Consider the following 26,066-nt stretch of genomic DNA (forward strand, 5'->3'; position numbering starts at 1 on the left):
AACGTTTTCAAGACTGCTTTATTTGACAACACACAGTGACATGAGTGCTGGCCGGCAGCCATCGCGGGTGGGAAGGTCACACTGACACTCCCATGCTCTCCTCCTCCTGGCAGAAGCACGGCTCAGAGGTCTCAAGGAGACAGACGTCACATCTTCCTCTCAGTGCCCATTGTGGCAGAGTAAGTCCTTTGTGACTGTCACTATGGAACTGTGTTTTCTACAACGGCTCCATGATTATTATAGTTTTGCAGTGGCTGGTTTTCCTATTGGCTTCTTACATCCTAAGACAGAGACAGCTCATGAGATAATATGGTCTTGAGCGTTGCCATAGCTCTGTAGCGGGCTGTGGTCCACCCACTCATTGATCACTTAGCTGGCTCCTGTGGGCTCTACTGGCCTGGACAAAGCCAGTAGCTGCCTCTTCTAGATGCTCCTCTTTCTCAGCCTACAGCATCCAGACAGCTCTCACCCCCATCACGTACTAGGAAGCTGTGATTAAGAATGCACCACAGGTTCTGACCCAGGGGGAGGGTAAATGCCACCACAGCTGGGTGTGGCTGAGACAAGAGAGCTATGAGTTGGAAGCTCAACCACCCCCAAACCCCCAGGGCCACAGAGTGTGGCGAGTGCCAAGCTAGATCAGTCCGGGACACAGAGTAAGTAAGATATTGTCCCAGAAAATGGAAACAAGGCCAGATGTGACAGCATGAGGAGGAAACAGGACAGAGGCAGGTGGATGTCTGTGAGTTTTAGACCAACCAGGGCTACATAGACCTGCATCAAGAGAGAGAGAGAGAGAGAGAGAGAGAGAGAGAGAGAGAGAGAGAGAGAGAGAGGGAGGGAGGGAGGAGAAGAGAGGAGAGGAGAGGAGAGGAGAGGAAATGAGACGAGGGGAGGGAAAGGGAAGGGAGCAGTGCTGGAGAGAGAGGGCAGTGGTTAAGAACACCTGTGGCACTTGCAAAGGACTGGGGTTCCATTCCCACTACCCACATGACAGCTCTCCAGTTCTAGGGGATCTAATGCCCTCTGCTGGCTTCAGTGGACACTGCACACAGTAGTGTACACAGTTACATGCAGGCAAAAATACACATACAGAAAAAGAAAATCTTTTATAATAAAATAAAAATAAAAAGGAAAAATATCAGAGCCATAACAGACCCCCCCTCAGCCCAGCTAAGCACAAAGGCTGCATGGGTTCAGGCGGGCTATGCGGCTGCTGCGCTGTCAGGACCCCCGCTCTGCCTGCTGTCTTCCTGCGCATGCTCTTTGCTGCACTTTGTGCATGTGCCCTACCCTACCCTTCATAAATCTTTCCTTCACCATTTCTCTCGCACCTCCCCTCTTCCACCTGCTTTTGTTTTCCCCATCTACCCCATTTGATTCGCTTTTTAAGACAGGGTCTTGCTTTGGCAGGCATAACACTCATTATGTATCCCAAATACATGTATCCCATGATACTCATGATACCCAAAGCGGGCCTTAAACTCACAGGAGTCCTCCTGCCTCATCTCCCAAGTACTATAACTGGGACTTTTCCTTATGGAAATTCTGGCCTATGCTCAGCATTCTTATTTATATTAGAATCTACAGCTGTTCCTCCGGCTAATACTCTGATGCTTACGCACAGGGGAAGGGTCTGAGTCTATCCCAGTGCACTTACCGAGCATTTCTTCTAACTTGCTTGTGGCAGGCCCGTTCACATAATACACATACTTACTATCTCTGAAGAGAAGAAAAGCTGTGTTACTATGAAACCTGTGGCCGAGACCGCTTCTCACTACACCCTCCCGGGGCTGCTAAAGGCCAGTGGCATGCGCGAAGCTTGCTTTCTATCCTTCAGGGCTGGAGATGAAATCCAGGCCCTCAGCATGCTGGGCTCTACTGCAGAGGCACAACCACAGCCCTCAGCCCAGGAAGCTGAAAGGTGACTTGCTCCTGTTTTGAGTGTAGGTGATAGACAACTATGAGAATTTGCCTTCAAAGTGCTTGTTCATTTAGGAGACTCTAGACCAGTGGTTCTCATCCTGTGGATGGTGACCTCTTTGGGAGTTGAATGACCCTAACAGGGGTCAGATATCAGATATTTCACAATACTATCAAAACTACAGTTATGAAGTAGCAACAAAAATAGCTTTATGGTTAAGGTCGCCACAATAGGAGGAACTATATTAAAGGGTCACAGCATTAAGAAGCTGAGACCACTGCTCTACACATGCACACACACACACACACACACACACCCTCTTACCACACAAGATACAAATGTGGGAGTTTGGCTTCAGCCTTAACCCAGGGACTCTTGTTCGGTTAGTGTTTGTCTGTATCTCTGTCCATAGTGTATACTAACACACATTAGCCTATGCTCATTTCTGTAACTAATCTATGAAATTCCATCTGAGGTCAATCCAAACCCAGGCTAGAGTACATGTTGACTGGGGAAGTGCAGGTTCCCAGAGGGAAGCCCAGCGCCGCCCTCCTGTGCCCTGCTCCTGGGCCACACTGTTACTCCTCATCTTAAACCCACCAGCATCCAGTACTTACATCTTCTTCTTTTCCACCACCCCCAGTCTCACAAAAGCTGCTAAGGCATTTTTCTGCAGTTCAGAAGACAGCGCATCGTAACACTGAGAGGTACCTGTAAGGAGAGGTAGAGGGTGAGTGACCTTTATATTGCCAACTGGGAAACTGCTACCCACAGAGATATGACTGACCTTGATCCAGAAGCTGACGGGTGAACTTCCTGGCTGCGACCAAGTATTCTTTCTCACTGAAGTAGTCCTCTTCATGCAAGAGGTATTTGCAAAGTAACTGATTTCAAGAGGGAGAATGAGAAACATAAGAAAAAAGGGCAGGCCAAGGAGCATGTGGCAACACGGTGGAGACAAACACTCCCCACGGTCTGCACAAGGAACAGACCTCTTCAGCTTCCACATCATTTACAATTAGAAAAGGACAGTTTGAAATGACGGTTGTTAAACAGTTTAATTTCTCATCTCAGCTGATGGCAAGACAAACACTTCTAGTTCTATATATTGAGTACCACCTGGGGGTGCGGGGAGGGGACCTTCTGTCTCTGTCTTTCATTTGAAATCACAGAGTGCAGGTCCTCAAGCACTGGCTGATTCCCAGCTCATGGAGTGCCCATCCATGATGAACTTCCAGGGTAGAGGTGGACAGGTGGCCTCCACGCTCCACCCCCCATCAAAGCCAGTGTATGAGCAAAGAGCTGAGAGTCACAGGTTCTCATCTGAAATAGCCTAACATTTGCTGTCCAAGTGCCCCCTCCTCTCCTTAAAATCCTGCAGCACAGTGTCCCAAGCATGCTCTGGGTCCTCCCCTGGGCTGTCTGAGCGGGGGCCCTGCTCCTGTTCTCGGATCAGAATGAGTTTGGGAACATCCATGCAGCGCAGGGATCCTTCTGCTATGTATCAACACCAGTCATACGAAGGAGGTGGGCTGTCCCTGGAGCAGACGTGGAGCCTCTCTGCCTGGGCGCACCCTTCACACCACAAGTAACTTCAGGAAGAAAGTCTTACAATATTGAAATCAGGGCACACAAAATTTGTAAGTTTTAAGTACCTGATAAGATTCCACAAAAGGCTTAAAGAGTCCTGTGAGGAACTGTAATACAGCATTCCCTTTGTCTGTGAGGATAATGTCCTTCCCAGTCATCTGTATAGCCTCAGTTTTGCACAGCAAGTAACAGCCTTCCTCAAAGTCCTGGAAAGGGGAAGGGAGGCCACTTATGTACGCTGTCTGTGCACCCTCAACATCACTCATCCCACAGCTCCTCAGAGCCACCTGACTGTGCACAGAAGCTGGGAGCATTTGTTCCAACACTTCAGTGCTAAAGCTCAAACACACAAACACAGTTTGAGCAACTGTGGCTTGGGATGTTCAGACAGACAGACAGACACCCCAGATGTTCTTCATTTGCATTGCACATGTCCTTAAATTTAATAGCAAGTCCAGAAATGCCCACAGGTAGATTTAGACTCAAGCCCTGCCTGCCCTCACTCCCCTATCCCAACTACCACAGAGTACAGGAAAACCCTCTCCTTAGGACAATACACAGAAACCTGTTGTACATTCTGTCTGCGTGCCTCTGCCCACACCAGCAAATCCACAGAGCAGCTACTGGAGCCTGACCGCAGCTGTCCCACTGCCAGGCAGGGCCACCACCACCCACTGACACAGTCCAACAGGGAAGGCTATGCTGACTTCCAAAGTTTATGAGCACAGAGTCCACTCACAGCAGCGACAGGCTGCGCCGACAGCTCAGAGAACCGTCCTCTCCCAAAAGGGTCTCTGTGTCACTGAGGAAACCTGACCAAAAACCAAACTGGTGTCTGATGAAGTGAAGGCCCAAGAAGAAAAAGATGAGTGGAGACCTGACACATGCCAGGGACCCTCATCTGTCACCTCACCGTGCCTGCATGCGGCATGGCCGCTCTGGCTGTCAGAACTTACCCTGAGTGTGTTTCCTGGAAGGAAGATGAACTCATCTGAAAACACGTTGCGGAGGAAGGAAAAGCAACTGAAGACATCCTCTAGAAAGAAGTCGTTCCACAGCGTTAAGACATGGCTTTTCACCTGCAGCCCTTCAAGTGTGTGCATGTAACAAGAACTGAGGCCTTGAAGTTTATCTGAAGGACAGACTACAGTCTGACAGAGTTTAAAAGGCCTCGACCCCTCGGTCCTGAAATGAGCACGATGCAACCGTCCTTAGAAGGGCTTCTTTCTGAGCAGAGCGGGAGGGGAGCTCACATCCCAGCTCCCCTATTCTCCTGTCTCCCACTTCCTCACAGTAACTTAGCACTCTGTCTGAAGTTACTGCAGAAAAGTCACTCTGAGAAACCAACACCGGCAAGGCCCTTACCCCACACATGTGAAAGCCTGGGTTAGTCACCAGCACCCAAGGGAGCAAGAAAACCAAGACCAACCAAGGACATCCTCTAGGTGGAGCCCGCAGTCCTCAGGCACATCTGTGTGGATCCAGCCTGCATAACTTTATCTCAGCTGAGATCTGATATCACTGTGAACAGTGATGGCACTGGTGTCCTAACAGCCTCTGCTAGGTAAGAGGCCGTCAGCAGACCAGGGTCCGGCAATGGGGCCCCCGATACAGAGCCTCTCTGGCAATGATGTGGCTCCCCAGACCTAACAACCCTTACTGATAAAAGGCACAGAATGTTAGATTATTGTGCATATGATGAGTGAGGCAACATGCAAGCCACAAACATACATATGAGAAATCAGAAGGCTGCTTTCAGGAGTTGGTTGATTTCTACATTAGTGGGGACACAGCCTCTTAACTGCTGCTAAGCTGCAGCCTCAAGTGTAGCTGGTACACAGATTTAGGGGCACGTCGCCTGTCTCTTCCTCCCATCTCACCACAGGAATGCTAGGGTTTCCTATGCATACCAGAACACCTAGCTTTTTACCAGTTCTAGGAATCTCAACTCAGCTAATCATGCTTGCCTGGCATTTCCCACTAAGCCGTCTTGCTATCCCAAAGATGCCATATGGACGACGCCATCATTAGGTCTTTCCAGTTCTCAAGTTTCATTCTTTCCTAAGGATTTATTTTCATTTTATTCAATGTATATGTGTGTGTGTGTGTGTGTGTGCCCCATGTGTGCAGGAACCCATGGAGTGCAGGAGAAGGCGTTGGATGCCCTGGAGCTAAAGTTGTAGACTGTTGTAAGCTTTCTAACACTGGTGCGGGGAACCTAACTTAGATCCTCTGGAAGAGCAGACACTCTTAACCACTGAGCCATCTCTTTTGTTGTTTTGAAACTGTCATCTGCTATATACCCCAGGCTGGCCCTAAACTCCTTGAAGCTCCTACTCCCTCAACCTCCTGAGTAGATGGGGCTACCACATGCTACTATACCTTCCAACTCTAGACCTCTAAGTAGGCAGGGCAGCCTCCTTTTGTAGAGAACAGACGTGGCTACACTACTCCTTTCTGGGACTAGAGGGTCAGGCCTCTTCTGACATTGAAGGCCACACTCCTAAGTTACCTTTCCTGAGCCCAGGTGTCATGTGCAAAGCCACGGCTACTAAGGACGGTCGGGCAAAAATGTTGAGGAGCTGGTTCCTGTAGGCGGAGCACATGAGGAGGGCGATATGCTCGGGCACAAGCCCATTGACCATCTGTGATCTTCCAGAGTCCACTTTCAGAACCACCTGGTCTTTGACATGGCTGGCCAGGTTAGAGTGCAGGAGTATGCTGGACTGGACCACTTCCTCGGGAAGTTTGTTATCTACAGAGAGAGCAGCAGAGTGAACTCAACGAGAAGGCAGCCACATATCCCAGAACCTACATGCTCCAAGGCAGAATACATGGTATAGCACATCCTCCGTCTCTCTGTAAGATGCCCAGGGCATCACTCGGTAGGCGGGGCAAGCGGCCCCTCCTGCCCAACCACTGCTCCCTCCTCCATAAGCCAAGCTCCATCCAGTCTTCACCTCCCTCAAGATCTCCTTCCCATCAAAGCCACTTCCAGCCAGGCGTGGTGGCACACGCCTGTAATCCCAGCACTTGGGAGGCAGAGGCAGAGGCAGGCGGATTTCTGAGTTCAAGGCCAGCTTGATCTACAGAGGGAGTTCCAGGACAGCCAAGGCTACACAGAGAAACCTTGTCTCAAAAAACAAAAACAAACAAAAAAGCCACTCTCAAAAATCCCAAAATATTCCCCATAACCTGTGTCTTGTCCACAGCTCTTGGGCCCTGACCCTAGCACTAGCTCGCCATCATGCAGGGCTCCCCTCCAGAGGCAGGAGAGCCCCAGATCAGCCTGTCCACCTCTGAGATCTGGGAGGCCCTTGGCTGTATGTAACAACCTGTCCTTTCAGTGATCACACTCAAGGCATCATCCTTATGGTTCTCAACTTACACCAATTACCATCACAGACTCTCACCCCCAAATCCCCAGCGCAGTATAGAGTTCAAATGAAGGGTGTGTGACACTGTGTGTGCAGAGGCCAGGGGGACAACTTTAGGGACTTGTTTCCTGTCTGCCAACTTTATTTTGAGGCAGGGTCTCTCTACTTTTTAAAAAATATTTATTTTTTTATTTTATGTGTGTGAGTACTTTGTCTGTATGTAAGCATACCACATGAGTGCAGGACCTGAGGAGGCCAGAGGAGGAGGCCTAAGCCCTTTGAACTAGAGTTATAGCCGAGTGTGTGCTGCTACATGGGTGCTAGGGGCTGAGTGGGATGCTCTGAGAGCAGCGATGCTGCAGGCCCTCAGCCCCAGGCTTCTCCAGCCTGACTCCACACCCTGCACTCAGATGCTGCTCCATGCTGAGCATCCCTAGGCTGTCTGCCCCACAAGCCTCTTAGCAATTCTCCCCCTCTTCCTCCTCCCCCTGCTCCCCCTCCCCCCTCCCATCTGCTGGACCATGCCCAGCTGTTTACCTGGCTCTGGGGACTTAACCCAAGTAATGCCAGACGTGTGTGTCACACACCCTGAGCCACTGAACCTTCTTCCTGGCTCCCAGGGCAGTGTTTACTCAGCTGTTCCCTTCCTTCCCCAGAACCTCTTTCTGTGACAGGGTCTCTTCACACAGTGCTGTCTCTCCTGGAACCTGGTATGTAGATTAGGCTGGAGCGCACAGAGACAAGCTTGCCCCTATCTTCTGGAATGCTGGGATTAAAAGGTGTGCACCACTATGCCAGCTTCTCGTGTGGCGGCAGAGCTTTCTTCTTGCTCCTCTCTTTCTCCTCTTCCTCCTCCTTCTTTATTCTCCTCCTCCCTACATTCTTCTTCCCCCTCCTTCCCCCTTCTTTCTACTTTTCCCCTTCCTCCTTGGTTTCTCCGACACTCACTGAGATCAGCCTGCCTCCTGAGTGCTGGGATTAAAGGCATGCACTCCCACCACCCAGATATTCATTTTTCTTTTTCTTTTTCTTTTCTAAAGAACAGGATCTCATGTAGCCATGGTTGGCCTTGAACCCGTGATCTCCTGCTTCCTCCTCCTGAGGACTGAGATGATGGGAAGGCACCATGCTTGCTCAGTGAGCTGGAATCAGAGAGCTTGGGAAAGCCCTCAGCTGCTGACTATACAGCACACAGTCTACACACACAAGACTGAAGGAGGCTCGGGATGGAGCTGGAGGCACAGAGCACACAAGAGGCCTTAGGTTCAATTTCCTGTATGAGAAATAACAAAAGAGAAGCAACCCTGGGGCTTGTGAGATGGTTCAGTGGCCATGGGCTCTTGCCATGCATGCTCTGTAAACTTGAGCTCAATCCCCGGAACGCACAGAAAGGTGACAGGAGAGAACTGACTGCACAAAGTTGTGCTCTGGCCTCAACAACTCCTATCACCCCAACAACAATTTTAAAAGTAACCACACTGTAGCCAACAGCACACTGCTGGGTCTGGCAGCTCATGTCTGCAATCCTGACACAGGATGGGTGGCCGCTCCACATTTGAGAGGAACCTCAGCTATACAGCGAGTTCTAGGCCAGCCCCGAGTGAGACCCAGCCTCAAAAGAATAAAATCTGAGGCTACGAAGATGGCTCTGTCAGTGAAGCAGAACCTGCATTGGAAGAAGTGGCACGCACCTGGCACCTGCTGTGATCACAGAGGAGGTGAGGTAAGGAGGCCTCTGGGGCTGGAGAGCAGGCCCATCCACACTGGCAAGCGCCACATTCAGTGTGGAGGCAGACAGGAAGCAACAACTTTGCCTCAAAACATAGAGCGACAGCAAAAACCTCCGCTATCAACTGTTGGCCTCCACAGGCTCACATGCAACCCACACCAGTGCACACACAAAACAGCCATGTATAACACACGAGTGCACACACAAAACTGATCACAACTCTTTAACTGACAGTGAGTGTGGAGGGGAAAGTTCATGTTATCCTTCTCTGGTCTGTAGCTGCCAAGGAAATGACACTCGTCAGGAGGTCTTACTCCCTGGAGGGACCGGCACACGAGCAATCGCTCTCAAGCAGCCCCTCACTGAGGTCGACAGACTACAGGAGCATGTGTGGCACTTCTACTCCACTCAAAGCGTCCATGGGTGTCTCACCTCTACAAACATTCCCAAACTAGGAAATGAAAAGCCGACTCTGGAACATATACATACCAGGCCAGAGCAGGAACCCTCCAAACACCTGGGCCAAGCCCTTCAGCCACAGAGTCTTCTCCACTAGGGCGTCAAAGTCCATGGACAGCTGGTTTTGAAGTAGAATGGCAACGACCAGGAGCCATGGGCTCAGAGCCAGGTTTTCAATCTGCAGAAGCTGCATCTTATAAGCAACTTCACTGACAAAGGCTTGCACATCCTCAGGCTGCTTCTGGGGGATGCATCTGAAAGAAGGGGGAGAGCAGGTTACAGGTTGGCCACAAACACTCAGGGTGGAAGAAGACACCAAATGAACACCTGTCATGGTTCTGCCACCAAATTCTCTCAGAGCACATGCTGGCCGCATTCCCTGGCTTCACTGTGGGACCTGCACATGTCTCCAGAATATGCAGTTAATTGATGCAAAAACATTTCTTCCCAGTTGTAGGAATAGAGAGAATAAAGCAAACAAAGCCCCTCACCTTGCTTTATGATGAGAACTATCACTGGTACAAGCATGGCTGCTTGGACATGGGTCTGTATGAAAAAGCCACGTGGCTGCCTGCCTCCTGTGCTGCCTCTTTAGGGAGGCTGAAGGACTCCAAGAACTAGCCCACCCTCATCTGGGAACAGGGGCTCCACAAACAGCTACGGAAGCAGCCCTGGGTTCCATGACTCTGGAGTAACAAATGAGGCAGCTGCCAGGAACCCCACAGCTAGGGAGGCGCTACAGCTCCAGTGCCCCCTGAGGGTTGGCAGAGCAGACGGTGGTGTGTCTGCCTTTCTTCCCTGGGAGGACTCTTTTAAGTTAAGAAAATGCAACTGGTAGGCCGGCTCACTGGGAATAAGGGCTTTCCAGCAAGCTCACATGCACCCACAAACATACAAAATCAATCAATTAATCCAACTAAAAGGAAATTACAAATGCTCATCTGTGCCCTGAACCCTTAAAGGTCCCAGTGTCTGAGAGCATGGTAGTATCCTGGGTGTTGCTCCTCTGTACTCCTTCCTAGGGTGGAAAGCACTGCTCCGGACACATGAACTGGCCTGCCCATATTGTGCACAATCTCTGTATGTGTGCTTCTAACCCAGGGTGCTGTTACTGGCAATCAAGGAGATGACAAATCCTCTGGCTACACGCTGAAACACACGGCTTATCTTTCTTTGTTTTAGGGAGACACTTTGAGGGGTGGGCAAATCCTTTGCATTTGCTTGTTACTTTAAGACAGGGTCTCATGTAAACCAGGCTGGTCTCAAACTTGCTGTGGAGCTGAGGATAGCCTTGAATTCCTCCTCCAGCTGCCTCTCAATGAACTCCTGAGGGCTAGGATCACAGACATGCCCTACCATGCTGGCTTCGCACACGAGGCTCTTTAACTGAAGCTTTCCGCTGGTGAACTTGTGAGCCAGGGCTGCCCTAGCATTTGCTGGAGAGCTCAGGCAAGCCAAGGTTTGATCTCAGAGGCCGTCACCTCAAGAGTCTCCATTCACACTTGTGGAATTTACTTCTCAACTGTGTCAGGTATTAAAACACAGGTCTTGCACCTTGGCACCAAGTTATACGTGTTCCGACTGAGCCGCCCTGCAGCTAGAGAGCGCAGTGACACTGGGTCTCCAAAGTACACATGGATGCTTCCAAAGTTCTCAGAGAGAATCCGTCTAGCTTTCAACAATCCCTGGTGGCATCACAAGATAGGGAAAGAAAACAGGAGTAGATTTAAAATTAGTAGTGGATGTGTAAGTTAGGGTATTCTCTACCCTCAAAGAAAATCAGATTTGGCTATCCTCACGTACAGTGGTAGATTCCTTTGGCTTAGGAATTCCTAGGAGCTCATATGCATAAAGACTTTCTTCCAATATTTTATCGTAACTGATGCTAATTGGGACAAAGTAGGTATCAAAAACTTCTCTTTTAAAAAATGGTTCCATCACAATATTCAGGAGACCTGTAAACACAGGGAGAAATGTTTTACCATGTATACTGAAGATCAGGGCATACAGGGCACACAAATAATACACCAGCCTCCCTCTTCTCTTCTCTGTACCCACAGCCTCCCACCCCCAGGGCTGAGAAGTGAATCCTAAGTCTGTGTCCAGCATCTCCCACTGTTGGCCAATAATACAATCTCTGTCATTGCTCAGTTGGTCAGGCTGTTCTGGCCCCAGTGAGAGGAGAAATGGTCCAGTGTGGAAGTCAATCCAGCAGTAGTTATACAGTCAGCCTTCCACACCCACACCTGAGCTGCTGCCTCTCACCAACTTACCCCGAACTAACACAAACTGGGCATGAGAGTTCACACTTATCTTTCCAACACTCAGGAAGCTGAAGCAGGAGGATGACAGCAAGTGTGAGGTCAGCTGAAGCTATACAGTGAGTTCTAAGCCTGAGCTTCTAAGTCAACAACCACTCAAACCGTGTATGTCTATACATGAAGAGTTCAGCAACAGTCCATGTTTCTGGGAGTCCACACCACTTTAGTAATGACACTTTCCTAAGTCTTCTCTAAGTTTCTACCCTATCCCATTCCCAGCCAGGGGCAGAAAAGGACATTCAAAGGGCCCCAAACCAGCTACACTTAAGGAAACAGATCTAATCTTATCAGAGAAGTAAAAGAATATTGAGTTCTCTTTGGTAGCCACGGCAGCACCACACCTGAGGACAGGGGTTCATATGCTTCTAGTACATAAGAGACTTACCAAGTTTAGGAGTCAAAGTCTTGGCAGCTCGACTCCTTGTCCCTTCGAGGAAAAATTCAACAGGAGCATAACCACTCTAAAAGAAAACACAACAAATACACAAAACCCATTGTCTACTCTCAAAATAACACAGGCCTCTTTTGTTTCTTCCACCTGCCGTGTGTGTGTGTGTGTGTGTGTGTGTGTGTGTGTGTGTGTGTGTGTGTGAGAGAGAGAGAGAGAGAGAGAGAAAGAGAGAGACAGACAGACAGACAGACAGAGGGAGGGAGGGAGGGAGGGAGGGAGGGAGGGAGGGAGGGAGGGAGGGAGGGAGAAATAGAAAGGAGAGCAGGGGGGAGAGACACCCAGGACCTCCCGTATCCTAGGCACGCACTCTACCACTAAGCCACATCCCCAGCTTTATAAATGGCTTCTGATTCCTTATTCCAAGGGCCCCTGCCCCTTGAATAAAGACTTTCTTCCAATATTTTATCGTAACTGATGCTAATTGGGACAAAGTAGGTCAAAGTCTCACAGCAAGACTTAAAAAGGGACACATCTCAGATGAGGGAGCACTGGGAGCTGGGAAAAGGCAGCTAGAGGTCTTTGGGAATGCAGTGCAGCTCTGGGTCCTTGGAGCACCTGCATTTACCCGGAGCATGGTCTTCACATATTCAGAGAATACGGCCCAGTACAGTTTATTTCCTCCAAAAGTGCGTCGCATGAAGAAGGCCCCGGACATCCGCAGCAGCTCACTGATCACTCTCATCCCCAGGAAGTCTGAAACACAGGGAGGGAGGGGCAGTGTGGGAACACAGACCAGAATGTGACACCACTGACAAGTTCAGGACATGACACGTGCCCTGTGACAGCAAGACTTACACTTCTGAGATCAACTCTAGAAAAAAACAACAGAAAAGGGCCGGAGAGAAGGCTCATGTGAGTGTCCACCACACAAGCACGAGGACCTGAATTCAATCCCCAGCACCCATGTGACACCAAGGGTGGCAGCACATGCCTGTGCTGCAGTGCTGTGTGGGAGGCAGTGGCGGCAGAACCTCTGGAGCTGACTGGCCAGTCAGTCTAGCCGAACCAATGAGCCCCAGGTTCAGTAAGATCCTGTCTCTAAAAATAAGGTGTTGACCAACAAAAAAAAGATACAGTGTCAACCTCTGGCCTACACAGACATACACACACACACACACACACACACACACACACACAGAGAGAGAGAGAGAGAGAGAGAGAGAGAGAGAGAGAGAGAGAGATACACATACACCACACACACACACATACACACAGGTACACATATACACATGTACCCTCACACATGTACATACATGCATATAAAGCATACATACAGAAAACAAGCATTTAAACAGAAGACACCTAATAGAATTTTGTAAGCGACTGTGGCCAGGTACCTGTTGGGAGACCTTGACCTCTCTGCCTCTGTTGTATTTTCAAGCTACCAGAGACAGAGGCAATGGCAAGGCAACATGACAACCATGTCAGAGGCCGACATCCTCTGCTGTGCTCTGTAACAGGCAGGCACGTGGCATCCCCATCTAGGGATCCATGACAACTGACTCCCATTTCTCCATCACCAGGTAAAAGTATCAACCTCCTTTTAATGAAATAAATTAAATAAAGCAGGTCTACAAAAAGGCATGGCTCTCCCAGCAGGTTTAAATAGTTTTCATTCTCCCTAGTGTTAACTCATTTCCTCACCGGTCTATGCAGAAGGAAGCACATTTTAAGGTGTGTAAGTCCCTGCAGCTGTCTTACTGATTCACTACTCTTATTAATACTAGAATCTCTACTTTTCTGGAGACCTTGAAAAGGAACCAGTGCAACCCAGACTCTACAGAGGAATTCTATAAAAGCACAGACACACTTACACAGCAGCATGGCATAGAGGGACAATGCTTGTACAGTCTACACCCACGGCATCAAGGCAACTTGACACATGAATTCTATAGCACAAAAGCCAACTGTGTGGCTCAAAGAACCAAGTGGAAGGCCTCCATCTATAACTCTCAGATGAGTATCAGAGCAAATCTTCATGACACCAAATTTGGTAATGACTTCTTGGTTCTGACAGTAAATACCCAGGAATCAAATGAACAAATAGGTTGTCTGGACTTCATGGAAACATACAAGTCTGTGAATCAAAGGACAAAATCAACACAATGGCAGGGTGACCAGTGAGTAGAGATAAACTGGCTGATCCTGTATCTGTAGGCAAGTGCCCAGGACACAGAGGATGCCCATAGCTCAATGGCAGAAAGGTAAACAACCCAGAAGATGGGACACAGACCCACAAAGACACATTGACACAGGGACCAGTAGTATACCCAGCACCTGGAGAGCTGTGGCAGTAGGATTCACTAGAGATGAGAAATTCAAGGCCAGCCAAGGCCATATAGATCCCATCTCAAAATTCAAACAACCAAACAATAGCTCTGTTCAAATACCCTTGTGACTGCGGGGAGCACACAGGGACGGGGACTCAGCACCACCGAAAACATGTTAAAACCATGATGACCATGGCACGGCACGGAGATAGTTACTACTAAAGAAACAAAAGTATGTGCACTACAAACACTCGCAGGAACATAGGTAAATCCCACTCCTCTGTGCTACTGCTGGGAGCACAGAGCAGTGTGGACACAACACACATCACACAACGGTAAAATGGGCATCAAACAAGCAAAGCTCAAGTTCCTGTGTAACCAGCAGAGTGCTTGCTGAGGGTCAGGTGAGTACTGTCCAGATTTTCTGTCACCTTGACACAAGAGACTTCTGGGAAGAGGAACTTGAATGGGAACAAACATCTCTATCAGATCGCCTGTGGGCAAGTCTGTAGGCCATTTCCTAGATTAATAACGGGTGTGGGAGGGCCTGACACATGGTGGGTGGTTTCTGTAAGAAAGCAGGCTGAACAAGCCACGCGGAACAAGCCAGTAAGCAGCACCCTGCATGGCCCCTGCATCAGCTCCTGCTCTGCGTCCTGGCCTCACTGACTGTGACAGTGAACTGTTATATGGAACGTGTGACGTGAGCGCTTTCCTCCCACGCTGCTCTTGTCTCATGACAGCAGCAGTGACCTGAGACCCAGTGTAGCCCGAAACAACCAAATGACAGAAGCAGGCAAAGTGTTCATAGACAGGAAGGCTCAAGGATAAAATGAATGTGGTGCATCCATATCATTCAGCTTTAAAAGGGAAGGGAATTCAGACACAGCTATGACACTGAGGCCATCATTCTGACGCTGGTCAGTCACTGTGCACCACACCATGGCAGACAGGGCGCAGGAAAGCTGCTGTAAAGATAAACTGGCTTCAAATTCTCAAGCACTCCGATCATTACTGCAGTGAGCGCTGAGTGTGCACAGTTAGATGCCCAGGTGAAGACTCCGCACGCACCCATTCCCGCTGCAATCACTGGGACAGGCAGGTCATAGTTGTAGAGAACAAAAGACAGCATGAGGAAGTCAATGTAGCTCCGGTGGCTGGGCAGCAGGATCACGGGGTGCTCCTGGACAGCTCGTTGTAGCTTGGAAAAAAAAAAGTCAGATTTTCAAAAACTTCAGTTGTCATGTCACTAAAATCACAGATTAAATCAGAAAACAGAGAAGTAAATCATGGCTGAACATGCAGCTCACCCGAAAGGCTGAGAGCCCATGCCTGTCAGTTCAGCATTTGGGACATTTGGGACATGAAGGTAGGAGGATCAGAAATAAGGTCTATTTCCTTACTTGGGAAGTTCAAGGACAGTTTAGGCTAGCAATCCAGTCTCTAAATAACTAAATTAAATAGAGAAAGGCGTCCAGGGAAGCAGCACCTAAGGGCACAGCTAGGCAAGTGAAAAGCTGGCTCTAAGGTCTACCGCTTGTGCCGCAGACCAAGTTAACTGACCTTGCCCACCAAATCCTAAGAGAATGTGTTTATATGAAAAATCACACCAGCACAGGAGATGGATCATGGCTGGAATTATACAGTTGGCTAGGAATCTGCATCCTTCCATAACTAGAAAACTACTTCTATAGCTAAAAAATCCTTCTATAACTTTGTAACCTGTGAACACGTGACACTAAGTGCTCGGTAAGTCTTACTGACTAAGCCGGAAGTCTGTAGGTCTGACTTTAAGGACAGGCCACAAACATGTCCCCTAGGATCATCGTGGGTGCCCGACAACCCACCCTCACACGAAACGTCCTAGAATGGGTTAAAGCACAGGATAAGCTGGGCAATCTCACCTTCTGAATGCCTTCTTCATTCACACACACCTTCGAGAAGATCTGTTTAAACACTTTGCTGAGAACGAAGGCAAAGAAGCGAATGGCTCCAAGGCGCAGCTTGTGGCTCATCTCCTCCAGGATCTCGCTGGCCTCCTCTCGGAGGACATCCACACCTGTCAGCGACTCCCTGGACAGCTGAAAGGAAGGCAGAGCAGACAGGAGTTCTGAAAAACAGAAGCCAGAGCTCCTTCCTCTCAGACCACTGTGACTAACTCCAAACTGACCTCTGATGGAAGTCCACAACAGAGCATGCTCTCTGTGACTAGACCTGACCCAGCTCACTAACACAGTGAATGATGCACGCATTGCTTCTCCTCTGTTAGGCAAGGCCCACTATGGCACCAGGCTGACCTCAAACTCGCCATCCTCCCACTCAGCCTGCTGACTGCCAGGACCACAAGGGCACAGCACCACGTTCAGTGACAAATGATTCAAGAAGGTTTAAAGGCTAGAAATTAAAAAAGAGCAGTCAAGGTTGACCTGTGGCACACACATGTACATGTGCACACACACACACACACACAGATGTGCGCGCAGGAGCCTGCACACGAAGCAGTGTTACCAGAGCCTTCATCTACTTCTTATCTGCTCTAAACTCAATCCAGGAAGGAGCACTGCAGAGAGAGCACCAGCTCTCAGTGTGCTCCTTCCTTTCCTCAGAGTGTATCTCAAACTGTGACCCAGCCAACAAAGAAACACATTAACCCAAGTCACCCAAGGAACAGTAAGCAGGAGCCAGGGAAGAAGAGAAGCCAGAGGAACTGCAAGGTTGGAATGACAACGGGGACGTGAAAGTTTAAGCCAAAAACCAAGCAACCAAGCAAGCAAGCAACCAATCAACAAAAATGCTTTCAAGTCTGAAATCCCAACACTTGAAGAACCCAGACCTTGAGGCCAACCTAAGCTACATTACCATTGACTTGTGGAACGTAGGCTCCAGGGGACTATAGAAACCAGGTGTCACATACTGACTAGTGCTTCTGTCAATGACTAACCACATACATTGATGAGCGTAATTCTGTACGATGACAACAGTGTTGAAAACTTCCCATCACCCATCATAGTTGACATAGACTCCTAGCTCCCCTGACTCAAATGTGTGGCAACCCACAGGATCACCAGCCTATGAGGACAGAACCCAGTAATTATCCCAGCATGCACTGCTTCCTAATGATAAACAACCATGCTATGGCATGTGTACATACTGTGTGCTATTCAAGAACACACCTTCCTACACGGGAGGAGAAGGTTACTCTAAGTCCAGCCGGGGTGCACACCTGTAATCTCAGCACTGAGGAGTGGAAACAAGAGGGCTAGAGACACTGAGCTCTCCATGAGACTCCACGGCCTCTTCTCAAGCACAGGGAAAACCATCACTGTAAAATCATGTGCATGATGCTGAAGATGCAGCTCAGTTGTAGGGCACTTGCCTTCCATGTGCAGAGCCCTGAATGTCATTCCTAGCATGGCAAAGGAACAGAATCAAAACAAAATAAGCAGCATGCTGCTTCCCTAGGGACACTCTCAGGAACAGACTGAATCACTGTCTTTCTCACTGGTTTTAATCTTACGTTTTGTTCACCTTGGATCAAGAAGCAACAGTTCCACCATACATGCATACCACCTAGCCATGGCGATCTCTTATTCCTAGTGTCACGAAAGGATGCCACGGGGCTTCAACATGATGATGTGTCTGTCTCTCAGAACCCACCCCATCCCAACACAGCCATGCCTAGCTGGAGTTAACATTCTGCAAAAACAAAAAACAAAAAACAAAAACAACCCAAACCCTTGGGTGCTCTAACACTGTCCTGAGTATGAATCAGTGATAAAACTTGTCTTCACTCATAAAACAGAGCTAACCACAGAGAACCAAAGCATCTCCATGGTTTCAATGGCTGAGCAAAGCACAAAGATTAAGGGTATGGGTTAAGGGCCACATCTAAAGTAAAACCAGAGCAGTGCTCCTGCACCCCATGTGAGCGGCACACCCCATGTGAGCACCAGAGGGCATGGCATTGCAGGCAAAGCCCAATCCCTTCATCTGGCTTCCTAGCCCCCACTGAGCCCCACTTACCCTGGAGCTCCCTGCATTTTACCAGTTTCTGTCCTCCTCACTGGTCAGACTGAACCTCTGCAGCATTCTACATGAACCTTTTCTCTGACCTCCTGTTCTGAAAACAAACTGTGGCACCCGAGTTATGGGCGTCTTGAAAAGCTACTAATTCAGGATCCTACACCCAACCTTTGAATGTAGCTGACAAGGATAAGACGTAGGCATAGGATTCCTCAGACCTCATAAAGCTTTCATGGGGAGGTCTGACGTGAGCTGTTTGGCTAAAAACTCTCTTTACTCTCTTCACTAAGAAAACATGGATCTTTGTTAGATAGGGTTAAAAACACCTCCGCTCCCCCCTCCCTACACCAAATTAGCTTTGCTTATAACTAACTGGTCCCAAGCTGTGGGCTCTTCAGTACAAGTTGTGTTTCAAAATATATCACACATTTGGCACCATTTTACTACTCAGCTGGCCTTCCAGTGTTTTAATAAAATGATAGCACAGCACACCTTTGAATGCCACGTAGTAAAAATATACTTAAGATGATAAATTCAGGGAAACAGCAGACGGACCCACTTACATTGAAGGAGGCTGGCTGTGCCTGAGGAACTCTGTTCTTACCTGTTTAATGACATAGTTAATCTCTTCAGAATTGAGAACAATGGACTTAATGTCACTTGGCTTGCAGGGAGTGATGCCCCTATACAAGGGTGGGGTGTAGCACTTCATCGCAAATTTGAAGTCACTGACATGTCTCCTCTCCTCTAACAGATCTTCGAACTCATCCCACTTTTTGAGGTCTTTCTGTGAGGAAAGAAATGAAGGAAAATAAGTTTCCTAGAGGGAAAGGAAGAATTACTAAGGCTTCCCTTTGACCTAGCACCTGTAACACCTGAACAACAACTACCAGTGTTCTAACCCTAGACTCAGACAAAGGAACATCGACGCCATCACCATCTATAATTGGTACTCAACTATTAGTACTAGCTAATATTAGACAGGGCTTTATGTAGCCCCTCCTGGCCTTGAACTCTCTATGTTGAGACAACCTTGAACTCTTGGTCTTCATCTCTACATCTTACCTCCCAAGTGCTGGGATTATAGGTCTATGCCACCAGGAGTGGTGAACAGGTGGTTTGGTTTTGTTGGGCCAGGGACTGAACCTAAGGCCTTTCAAATGCTTTACAAGCACCACACTACTAAGCAGATGGCCTACTGATCATCATATTTCTGATTTGTAAACTCAGTACCACATCTACAAACTCATTTTGTCTGCCTCTATCTAACTTTAAAAAAATAAAACCCATATCAGAAACCCCAAACCAAGTTGGGTGTGTTGGCACAAGCCTATCTAGCCCCTGCCCTTCAGAGGTAGGTAAAAACCATCGTGGTTCAAGGCTATCCCAGCCTACACAAGACTGTCTCAAAACAAAACAAAGTCAAATAATATAAGGAGTCTACTCCACCTCCCCCTGCTCAGCATTTGTGGGCCCCACTAGCTGGCATCCATCAAACCCTTGTTCTACCTTCAGAGAGTACAGGGTCCTCTGACAACAATGCTCTCCTGACCTACTAATTAACAGTGGTGATGATAATGACTACGGTGAGCTCCGCCAGCTGTTAGATGCTCGTCTATTCCAAGAGCTTGACATGCAGAAAAACAAGTCCCACTGCAAACTTCGAGCAGCTGCCTTCCATCCACGGGAACCCCAAGACGCAGGGTCTCCTGCCAGCCGTGGGCCCTCAGCTCCAAACAGCAGAGGCCCAGCTTGCTGGGTGGCCCCGTGGCTGCCACACCGACGGCCAGGCACGTTTATGGCATCAGGTCAACATGAAGTACTCACAACAGAAACTGCAGGCCCAAAGTAGTTTCTTTTTTCTGATAGCTACAGAAATGTGTATGTCTTATTCAAAACATGGGTCATGCCGTGTATAATTTACCTCTCCTCTTTATCCCTGTTTTAAAACAACTTAGTTGTTACATAATTACCATGTTTCATAACATCTTCATTTTTTTTTTTTAGTTACCAAAGTGACTTGGGCTCACATAAAAATTCAGAAAATGTAGGCAAAGTACAAACCAAACCAAAAACAAATACAAAAAAAATCTAACTTTGCCAGGCAGTGGTGGCGCACACCTTTAATCCCAGCACTTGGGAGGCAGAGGCAGGCAGATTTCTGAGTTCAAGGCCAGCCTGGTCTACAGAATGAGTTCCAGGACAGCCAAGGCTACACAGAGAAACCCTGTCTTGAAAAACAAAACAAAAACCAAAAACCAAAAAAACAAAAAACAAAAACACTAACTTTATGTGTAATTCCCTAATGTGGAGACCACTTATAGGAGTGCTTGTTCCTAAGCACAGAGACCTATCTCTCCACCAGACACACACTGAGACCATTTTTGTTGTTTATGCTTCTCCCATTATTTTGTCTCCCTCTGTTTTAATGTTATTAATCTCACTGCAGCACACTCAGATTGTAGTCCATTCTTGGAATTATATGAAACGGCACAACTGTTCTGACATACAACCACACCGGATTCACCGTCAGTCACTGCTGTGGCTGGGCCAGCGGCTGCAGTTCTTTCCCCTCTTCCAATGGCTCTGATATCTCCTGACTGTAGCACTGAATTCAGTGCTCTCAGCGCCTGCCCCCAGGTGCTCTCAGCGCCTGCACGCCTTTAATCACAGCACTTGGGAGGCAGGTGGGTTTCTGAGTTTGAGGTCAGAGGCCAGCCTGATCTACAGAGTGAGTTCCAGGACAGCCAGGGCTATAAAGAGAAACCCTGTCTCTAAAAAACAACAACAATAACAACAACAACAACAAAAAAAACCTAAAACAAACAAACAAAAAAGTCTACTTCCTTTCCCCAATTCAATGACTTTTAAACTGGGGAGTTCCCCACCCCCCAAAACTACACTGGCTCACCTCTCCGGCCCTCGTCTCCAGGCCTTCCACAAATGCTGGGCACTAACGTATCCCACTGGATATTGTTGCTGTTTGGTTTCTTTTGTTTGGTTGGTTTTGTGGTGCTATAGGTGAGACCCGAGCTTCAGCATGCAGGCTGACAAATGCTCTCCGTCTGGGTCACTCCCCTTGCCCCGACACAGCTGAGAACAGTCACATGCTTCCAAATCCACTGCTGGCTCTTCTCCCACCACCCTTCTGCAAAGCCTGCCCACTGTTTCGCTTGGTTCTACAACCTGATTATTCTCCTGAAATCTTAACTGTCAACTCACCTACACCCTGGGCATCATTCCTCCCAACTCCCTTACTGGGGCCTTTGAGACTGTAGGGACTCAGCATCCACAGGCCTCACCCTCAGTGAGGCTACCCAACAGCCTGCACTCTAATCACAAGGGCATCCTAGCCTAAAGGATCCTCCTGCCTGCTGTCGCATACTCCTTAAAACAAAGGTTATTCTTTGCTTTTTAAAATACTCAGCTTGAGTGCCACCTACTTAGAATAAGGCCAAGGTCATTTTCAGAGTAAGGGAAGACCTGCTCTGTCTGCCCCGTCCACTTAGGACACAGCTCACTCACTGTTTACTCCCTGGCCGTGCTGCCACCGGAAGCCATGCTGGTACCCTGCTGACATGCAGGCATCTGTCTGGACCCCCGCTGCTCTCCTGGACCTACATCCTCATCATTCCGAGAGGGCTTTCTGGAGCTCCCCAGACTCACTCACACCTGCACAGGACGCCTCTGCCTGCTAGTCACATCTACTACATATGTGCTGACGCACTGTACTTGCATATCTATGCATGGTAGCAATTATCCCAAAGGCAGGTCATATCATTAGCACACTAGCATCTGGCCATGTTTCTAAATGCAACCATCCTAACATAACACATGCTTTTGCTTGTAAAATTTGAAAGCCTTCTTAGACACTACAGTTCTCCTTAATAAAGTAAAAGCTCATATTGGGACTCAAAAAACTACTACTACATAATGGAAGGGCAAGTGAGATCTTAGAAAGCTCCCACTCGAGCCCTTAGGAGTACAAAAGGACAATGCCATCATTATTGGGAAACTCACTGAGGGTGGGATCCAGGACAACTGTGAACCCAAATCCAGGGACCAGGCAGATGATGGATGGATGGCAAGCTTGATCTTGATGAATAGGTCTGACAACTCTCCCACCCCTCTGCCCATATCCACTTGTTCCCTAGTCTCTAATGTCAAAAGCATATATTTTTAAGCACTCAAGTCAGCGTGACATCTACCACCTGTCCCTCCTATGCAAAGGACTACAGGATGCAGGAACCACAATTACTGACAGCAAGCAATTGAATGGCCACTTACCCAAGAACACAGTACAAATGAGAATCCAGCAGGCAGGCTAGCTGAAGCATGTTCTTCACCTCAGATTGTCCCTTGGCCGCCCCAGCCCCCCCCTCTCCACTGCTTGCCTTCAGCAAGTGGCCCCCGAGAGTTCTCTGTGCACCAAGCCCTTTGCTATAGGCTGGGGAGACAGCAATAACAGGCAAGCAGACACTGCAGAGAGAAACATGCCCTTCAGCAGACAGACAAGGTCAGGTGGGAGACTCTACTGGCAGGCTGGTCAGTGACCAGCAGTGGAGCCGAGGCTTTGGCACTCTGTGACAAACGTCCTCCCATCAAGGCCAGCTCACACATCACCAGCACTGGCTAAGATGCACAGCAGGACCAGATGATACAGGAGTGCAACCTTCCCCTAAGAAGACAACCTCTAGAACAGAATAACGGTGGTGTTCAGTAATACTTAGGAGATGGTGCTTGGTAATACTTAACTTTATTTTGTAGAAAATGTATAAGTGTAATATTAAGTGACTTAAACTTTGGTTTTCATTAATGGCTGTCTTACCAATAGGCTTATAAATGCCATGACTCTAACAATAAGCCCTGGCCAGCCAGTTCAATGACTGTTGTGACCCAACACAGAATCAGCTGGAGGAGATAAAGTAGGCTGTTAATGAGGAAGTACTTCTTACTGAGTGGTTTGGGCAATGCTTGCATTGGGTCCTTGACATTAAAAAGGAGTCAACAATGCAAAGTTCTGCCACACAGAGCAGACCATGAATATTTTGAAGAGACAACACACTTCCTTCCTGTGAAATATAAAGTCATGGTAGTGAAATACAGAAAGCAAGTCTAAACAGAGAGTCAGAGCAGGAACCCTTGCCAGGTCATGTCAGTCTAAGATGGGATATACAAGTGCCTGGACCACTCAATGGACTCTTATAAGCAACCAAGGATCTGGATTGTGCATTTGGGGCACAGATATGGACACACTCGCACAGTCTCTTTGTAAGAGTGTACTACTACCTAGCTTCAGATGCATCCTACCTGCCAGTGACTTGCCAAATCCACGTTCTTAGCCACACCCTCTTCCTTTGCATGGGTATCACATTCCTAAATCCACTTGGATGCCTCCCAAACACTTAGGATGTAACTGGTCCAGATGGTGATAATCCACAGCTGACAATCTCACACCCTCGACCGAAACTGTTTTTCTACCTGACTAGACCTGCTCCTCCCCTGCATTTCCTACCATTGAGAGATCAGCATCTGCCCAGGGGCCAAACCACAGGAACCCAACCACCTACTTCAGACTGCCCCCACTGTCCTTAGGCCCTAGATAGTTAAAACTGGTTCCCAGTCCAAGGATCTTCTGCCCTAAATGTCTGCACATAAAGCCATCATGCTTTGTGTGTCCCGGACTCTGTGCACTAGTCGACTGTCCTAGTTGATCCCCACGCCTATGCACCACATCTTCCCCACCCCGAGTTTCTTTAGGGTGAAAGTTCTCACTAATGCAGACAACCATGCCAGAAGCCTAGGGGTTTTCTTTGACTTTCTAGAGCATAAATGCAGAGATGATTTAGTCCTCTATAAAAGCCATGAATACCCATGGTATGTGAAATAAGACATTTATTTTATGTACATGAGCACTGTAGTTGTCTTCAAACATACCAGAAGAGGCCATGGGATCCCACTGCAGATAGTTGTGAGCCACCATGTGGTTGCTGGGAATTGAACTCAGGACCTCTGGAAGAGCAGTCAGTGCTCTTAACTGCTGAGCCATCTCTCCAGCCCCAAAATGTGTAGCCCAGGCTGGCCTCAAACTCTTGATCTTCCTGCCTCTTTCAGCCTTCAGCCTACTGGCATGCGACACCACAACCAACATGAAATTCTTTTAGATAACACCTTTTGCTTATGTTCTTAATTTTGTCTCATTTCTTCTTCATCATTCTCTAATCAGTTTCCCCACACACGAGGCTGTGATTTTTTTACCTCACATTACAGCAGTCCTCACCTCCCAGAAACTCAGATTTGGTGTCATCTTCTAGGAGTCTTCTCCAGTGCCCAGACAAACCAGATGCCTCTTCCCTTGACTTCAACAATGTTTAGTGCATGCTTAATCACTGCCCTTATGTACCCCACTTGACTAGACTATGCGTTGACATTTACTATTTCCTGTGCACTTAGAGGCAAGGCAGTCTTTGGAACTAAGACTAAAACTTGGGAGACCGCAGGCACTCCTAATGTTTGCATCATTAGCAATATCTTAATATCACTAAAGGACTACAGATTAGACAGGGAGTATTGCACAACTAACAGTGTAGTGGAGGAAGTCAGGCAGCCTGAAGGAGTCTACCATGCTCTCCAGCTGGGCTGTCACAAACACTAGCCAGAACCAGTTATGGGCTGCTGAGCTACGTGTGCACCACCACATGGTGGTGCACACCTTTAATCCCAGCCCTCAGAGGCAGGCACATCTCTTAGCAGAGTCTGAGGCCAAACTGGTCTACAAAGCAAGTTCCAGGCACCCTCAGCTACACAAAGTAAACTCTGTCTCAGAAAAAAAAAAAAAAAGGCTGCTGTCCAGTCTCAAAATTGGAAATGTTCATGACCAGTTGCTTTACTCATTCACACAGAAAGCTGACAAAATTTCATCTCTCTCTCTCTAACACACACACACACAACACACACACATGTAATTGTGCAATCCCGCAGAGTGAAAGTACACAAAGTTTCCACCTTGATAATTGCGCATGAATATTGTCTAAGTGACCAACACTCTGTTGGAAACCAAACCAGGCGAACCACTAGTTAAAGCCAGAAGAGGAAGGAGGGGGGGGGGTGTAGAGGGAGTGAGTTCGAGTGAAACTAGTGACAATGAGAATCCTATTCAGAAACCTGTGGAAACATAACAAATAGAAGGCAGTAATTTCCTGTGGTTCCAAGTCTTCCTAAATTAAGTGTTAAAAAACTCTACACACATATTGTAGCCGAATATTTTTTCTCTCAGGAATACTTAAGGGGTTGGGGGGGGAGGCAGGAGGTGGAGACCCAAAAGTCTTCTCGGGATGGGTCAGGACTAAGGTTACTCATCGGGCAGAACTCTGCCGACACGTCCTCGGTGGACTCGGGAGCCTCCAATGCGCCCCTCAAGTAGTGTGCGAGGGTTCCCGGCCTGACAGGGAGAAGGGACAGAGGAACCACCATCGATACAAACTTGTAAAAGCAGACACGTTAACCGAGGCGCAGACGCATGGTTGCCGTGGATACCAAGCCAAGTACCCAAACCCTGCTCAGGCCTGGGTCAGGACCCGCTCCTTGAGCCAGGGGTCATGGGCTGGGGACACAGGGGTCGGGGAACTGTCCTTCCCGCGACGTCGCCCTGGGCCGTGGTCCCCCAGGCGCCTACCGCATAGAGGAGCACACTGCTAGGGCTGGCAGAGCCGACCGAGAATCGGGAGCTGGAGGAGCTAGGAACATCCATGGCGCGGCTGCCGTCCCGGGCGGGGCCTGGGCTGGTCTGCTACGCGGCTGTGGTGCAGCCGCTGGGGGCGGTTCTTTCGAACGGGGCGGCTCCCACACGCCCAGGACAGTGGCACTCCGTACGGCCACTGCACGGGACCCCGGTCACCGCCATCTTAACTAGGCCCGAGGCC

The 26,066-nt window shown here is 48.6% G+C and overlaps 1 protein-coding gene across 1 annotated transcript; it reads right to left on the reverse strand.

Moving 5' to 3' along the window:
* Gnpat (glyceronephosphate O-acyltransferase) lies at nt 1–26,059 on the reverse strand. The gene is made up of 16 exons (XM_052166641.1): nt 25,820–26,059; nt 18,749–18,931; nt 16,026–16,202; nt 15,193–15,322; nt 12,417–12,544; nt 11,786–11,861; nt 10,883–11,034; nt 10,634–10,764; nt 9,110–9,333; nt 6,027–6,269; nt 4,471–4,550; nt 3,580–3,720; nt 2,712–2,808; nt 2,542–2,635; nt 1,661–1,722; nt 1–281 (listed from the first exon to the last, which is right to left on the reverse strand). The coding sequence occupies exons 1-16, from the start codon at nt 25,892–25,894 to the stop codon at nt 238–240; spliced, it is 2,037 nt and encodes a 678-aa protein (XP_052022601.1). The 5' UTR covers nt 25,895–26,059; the 3' UTR covers nt 1–237.
* Between the last annotated feature and the right edge of the window lie 7 nt (nt 26,060–26,066).

The sequence above is a fragment of the Apodemus sylvaticus genome, chromosome 21 (genome assembly GCF_947179515.1).
Source record: "Apodemus sylvaticus chromosome 21, mApoSyl1.1, whole genome shotgun sequence".
In the NCBI taxonomy this organism is placed as follows: domain Eukaryota; kingdom Metazoa; phylum Chordata; class Mammalia; order Rodentia; family Muridae; genus Apodemus; species Apodemus sylvaticus.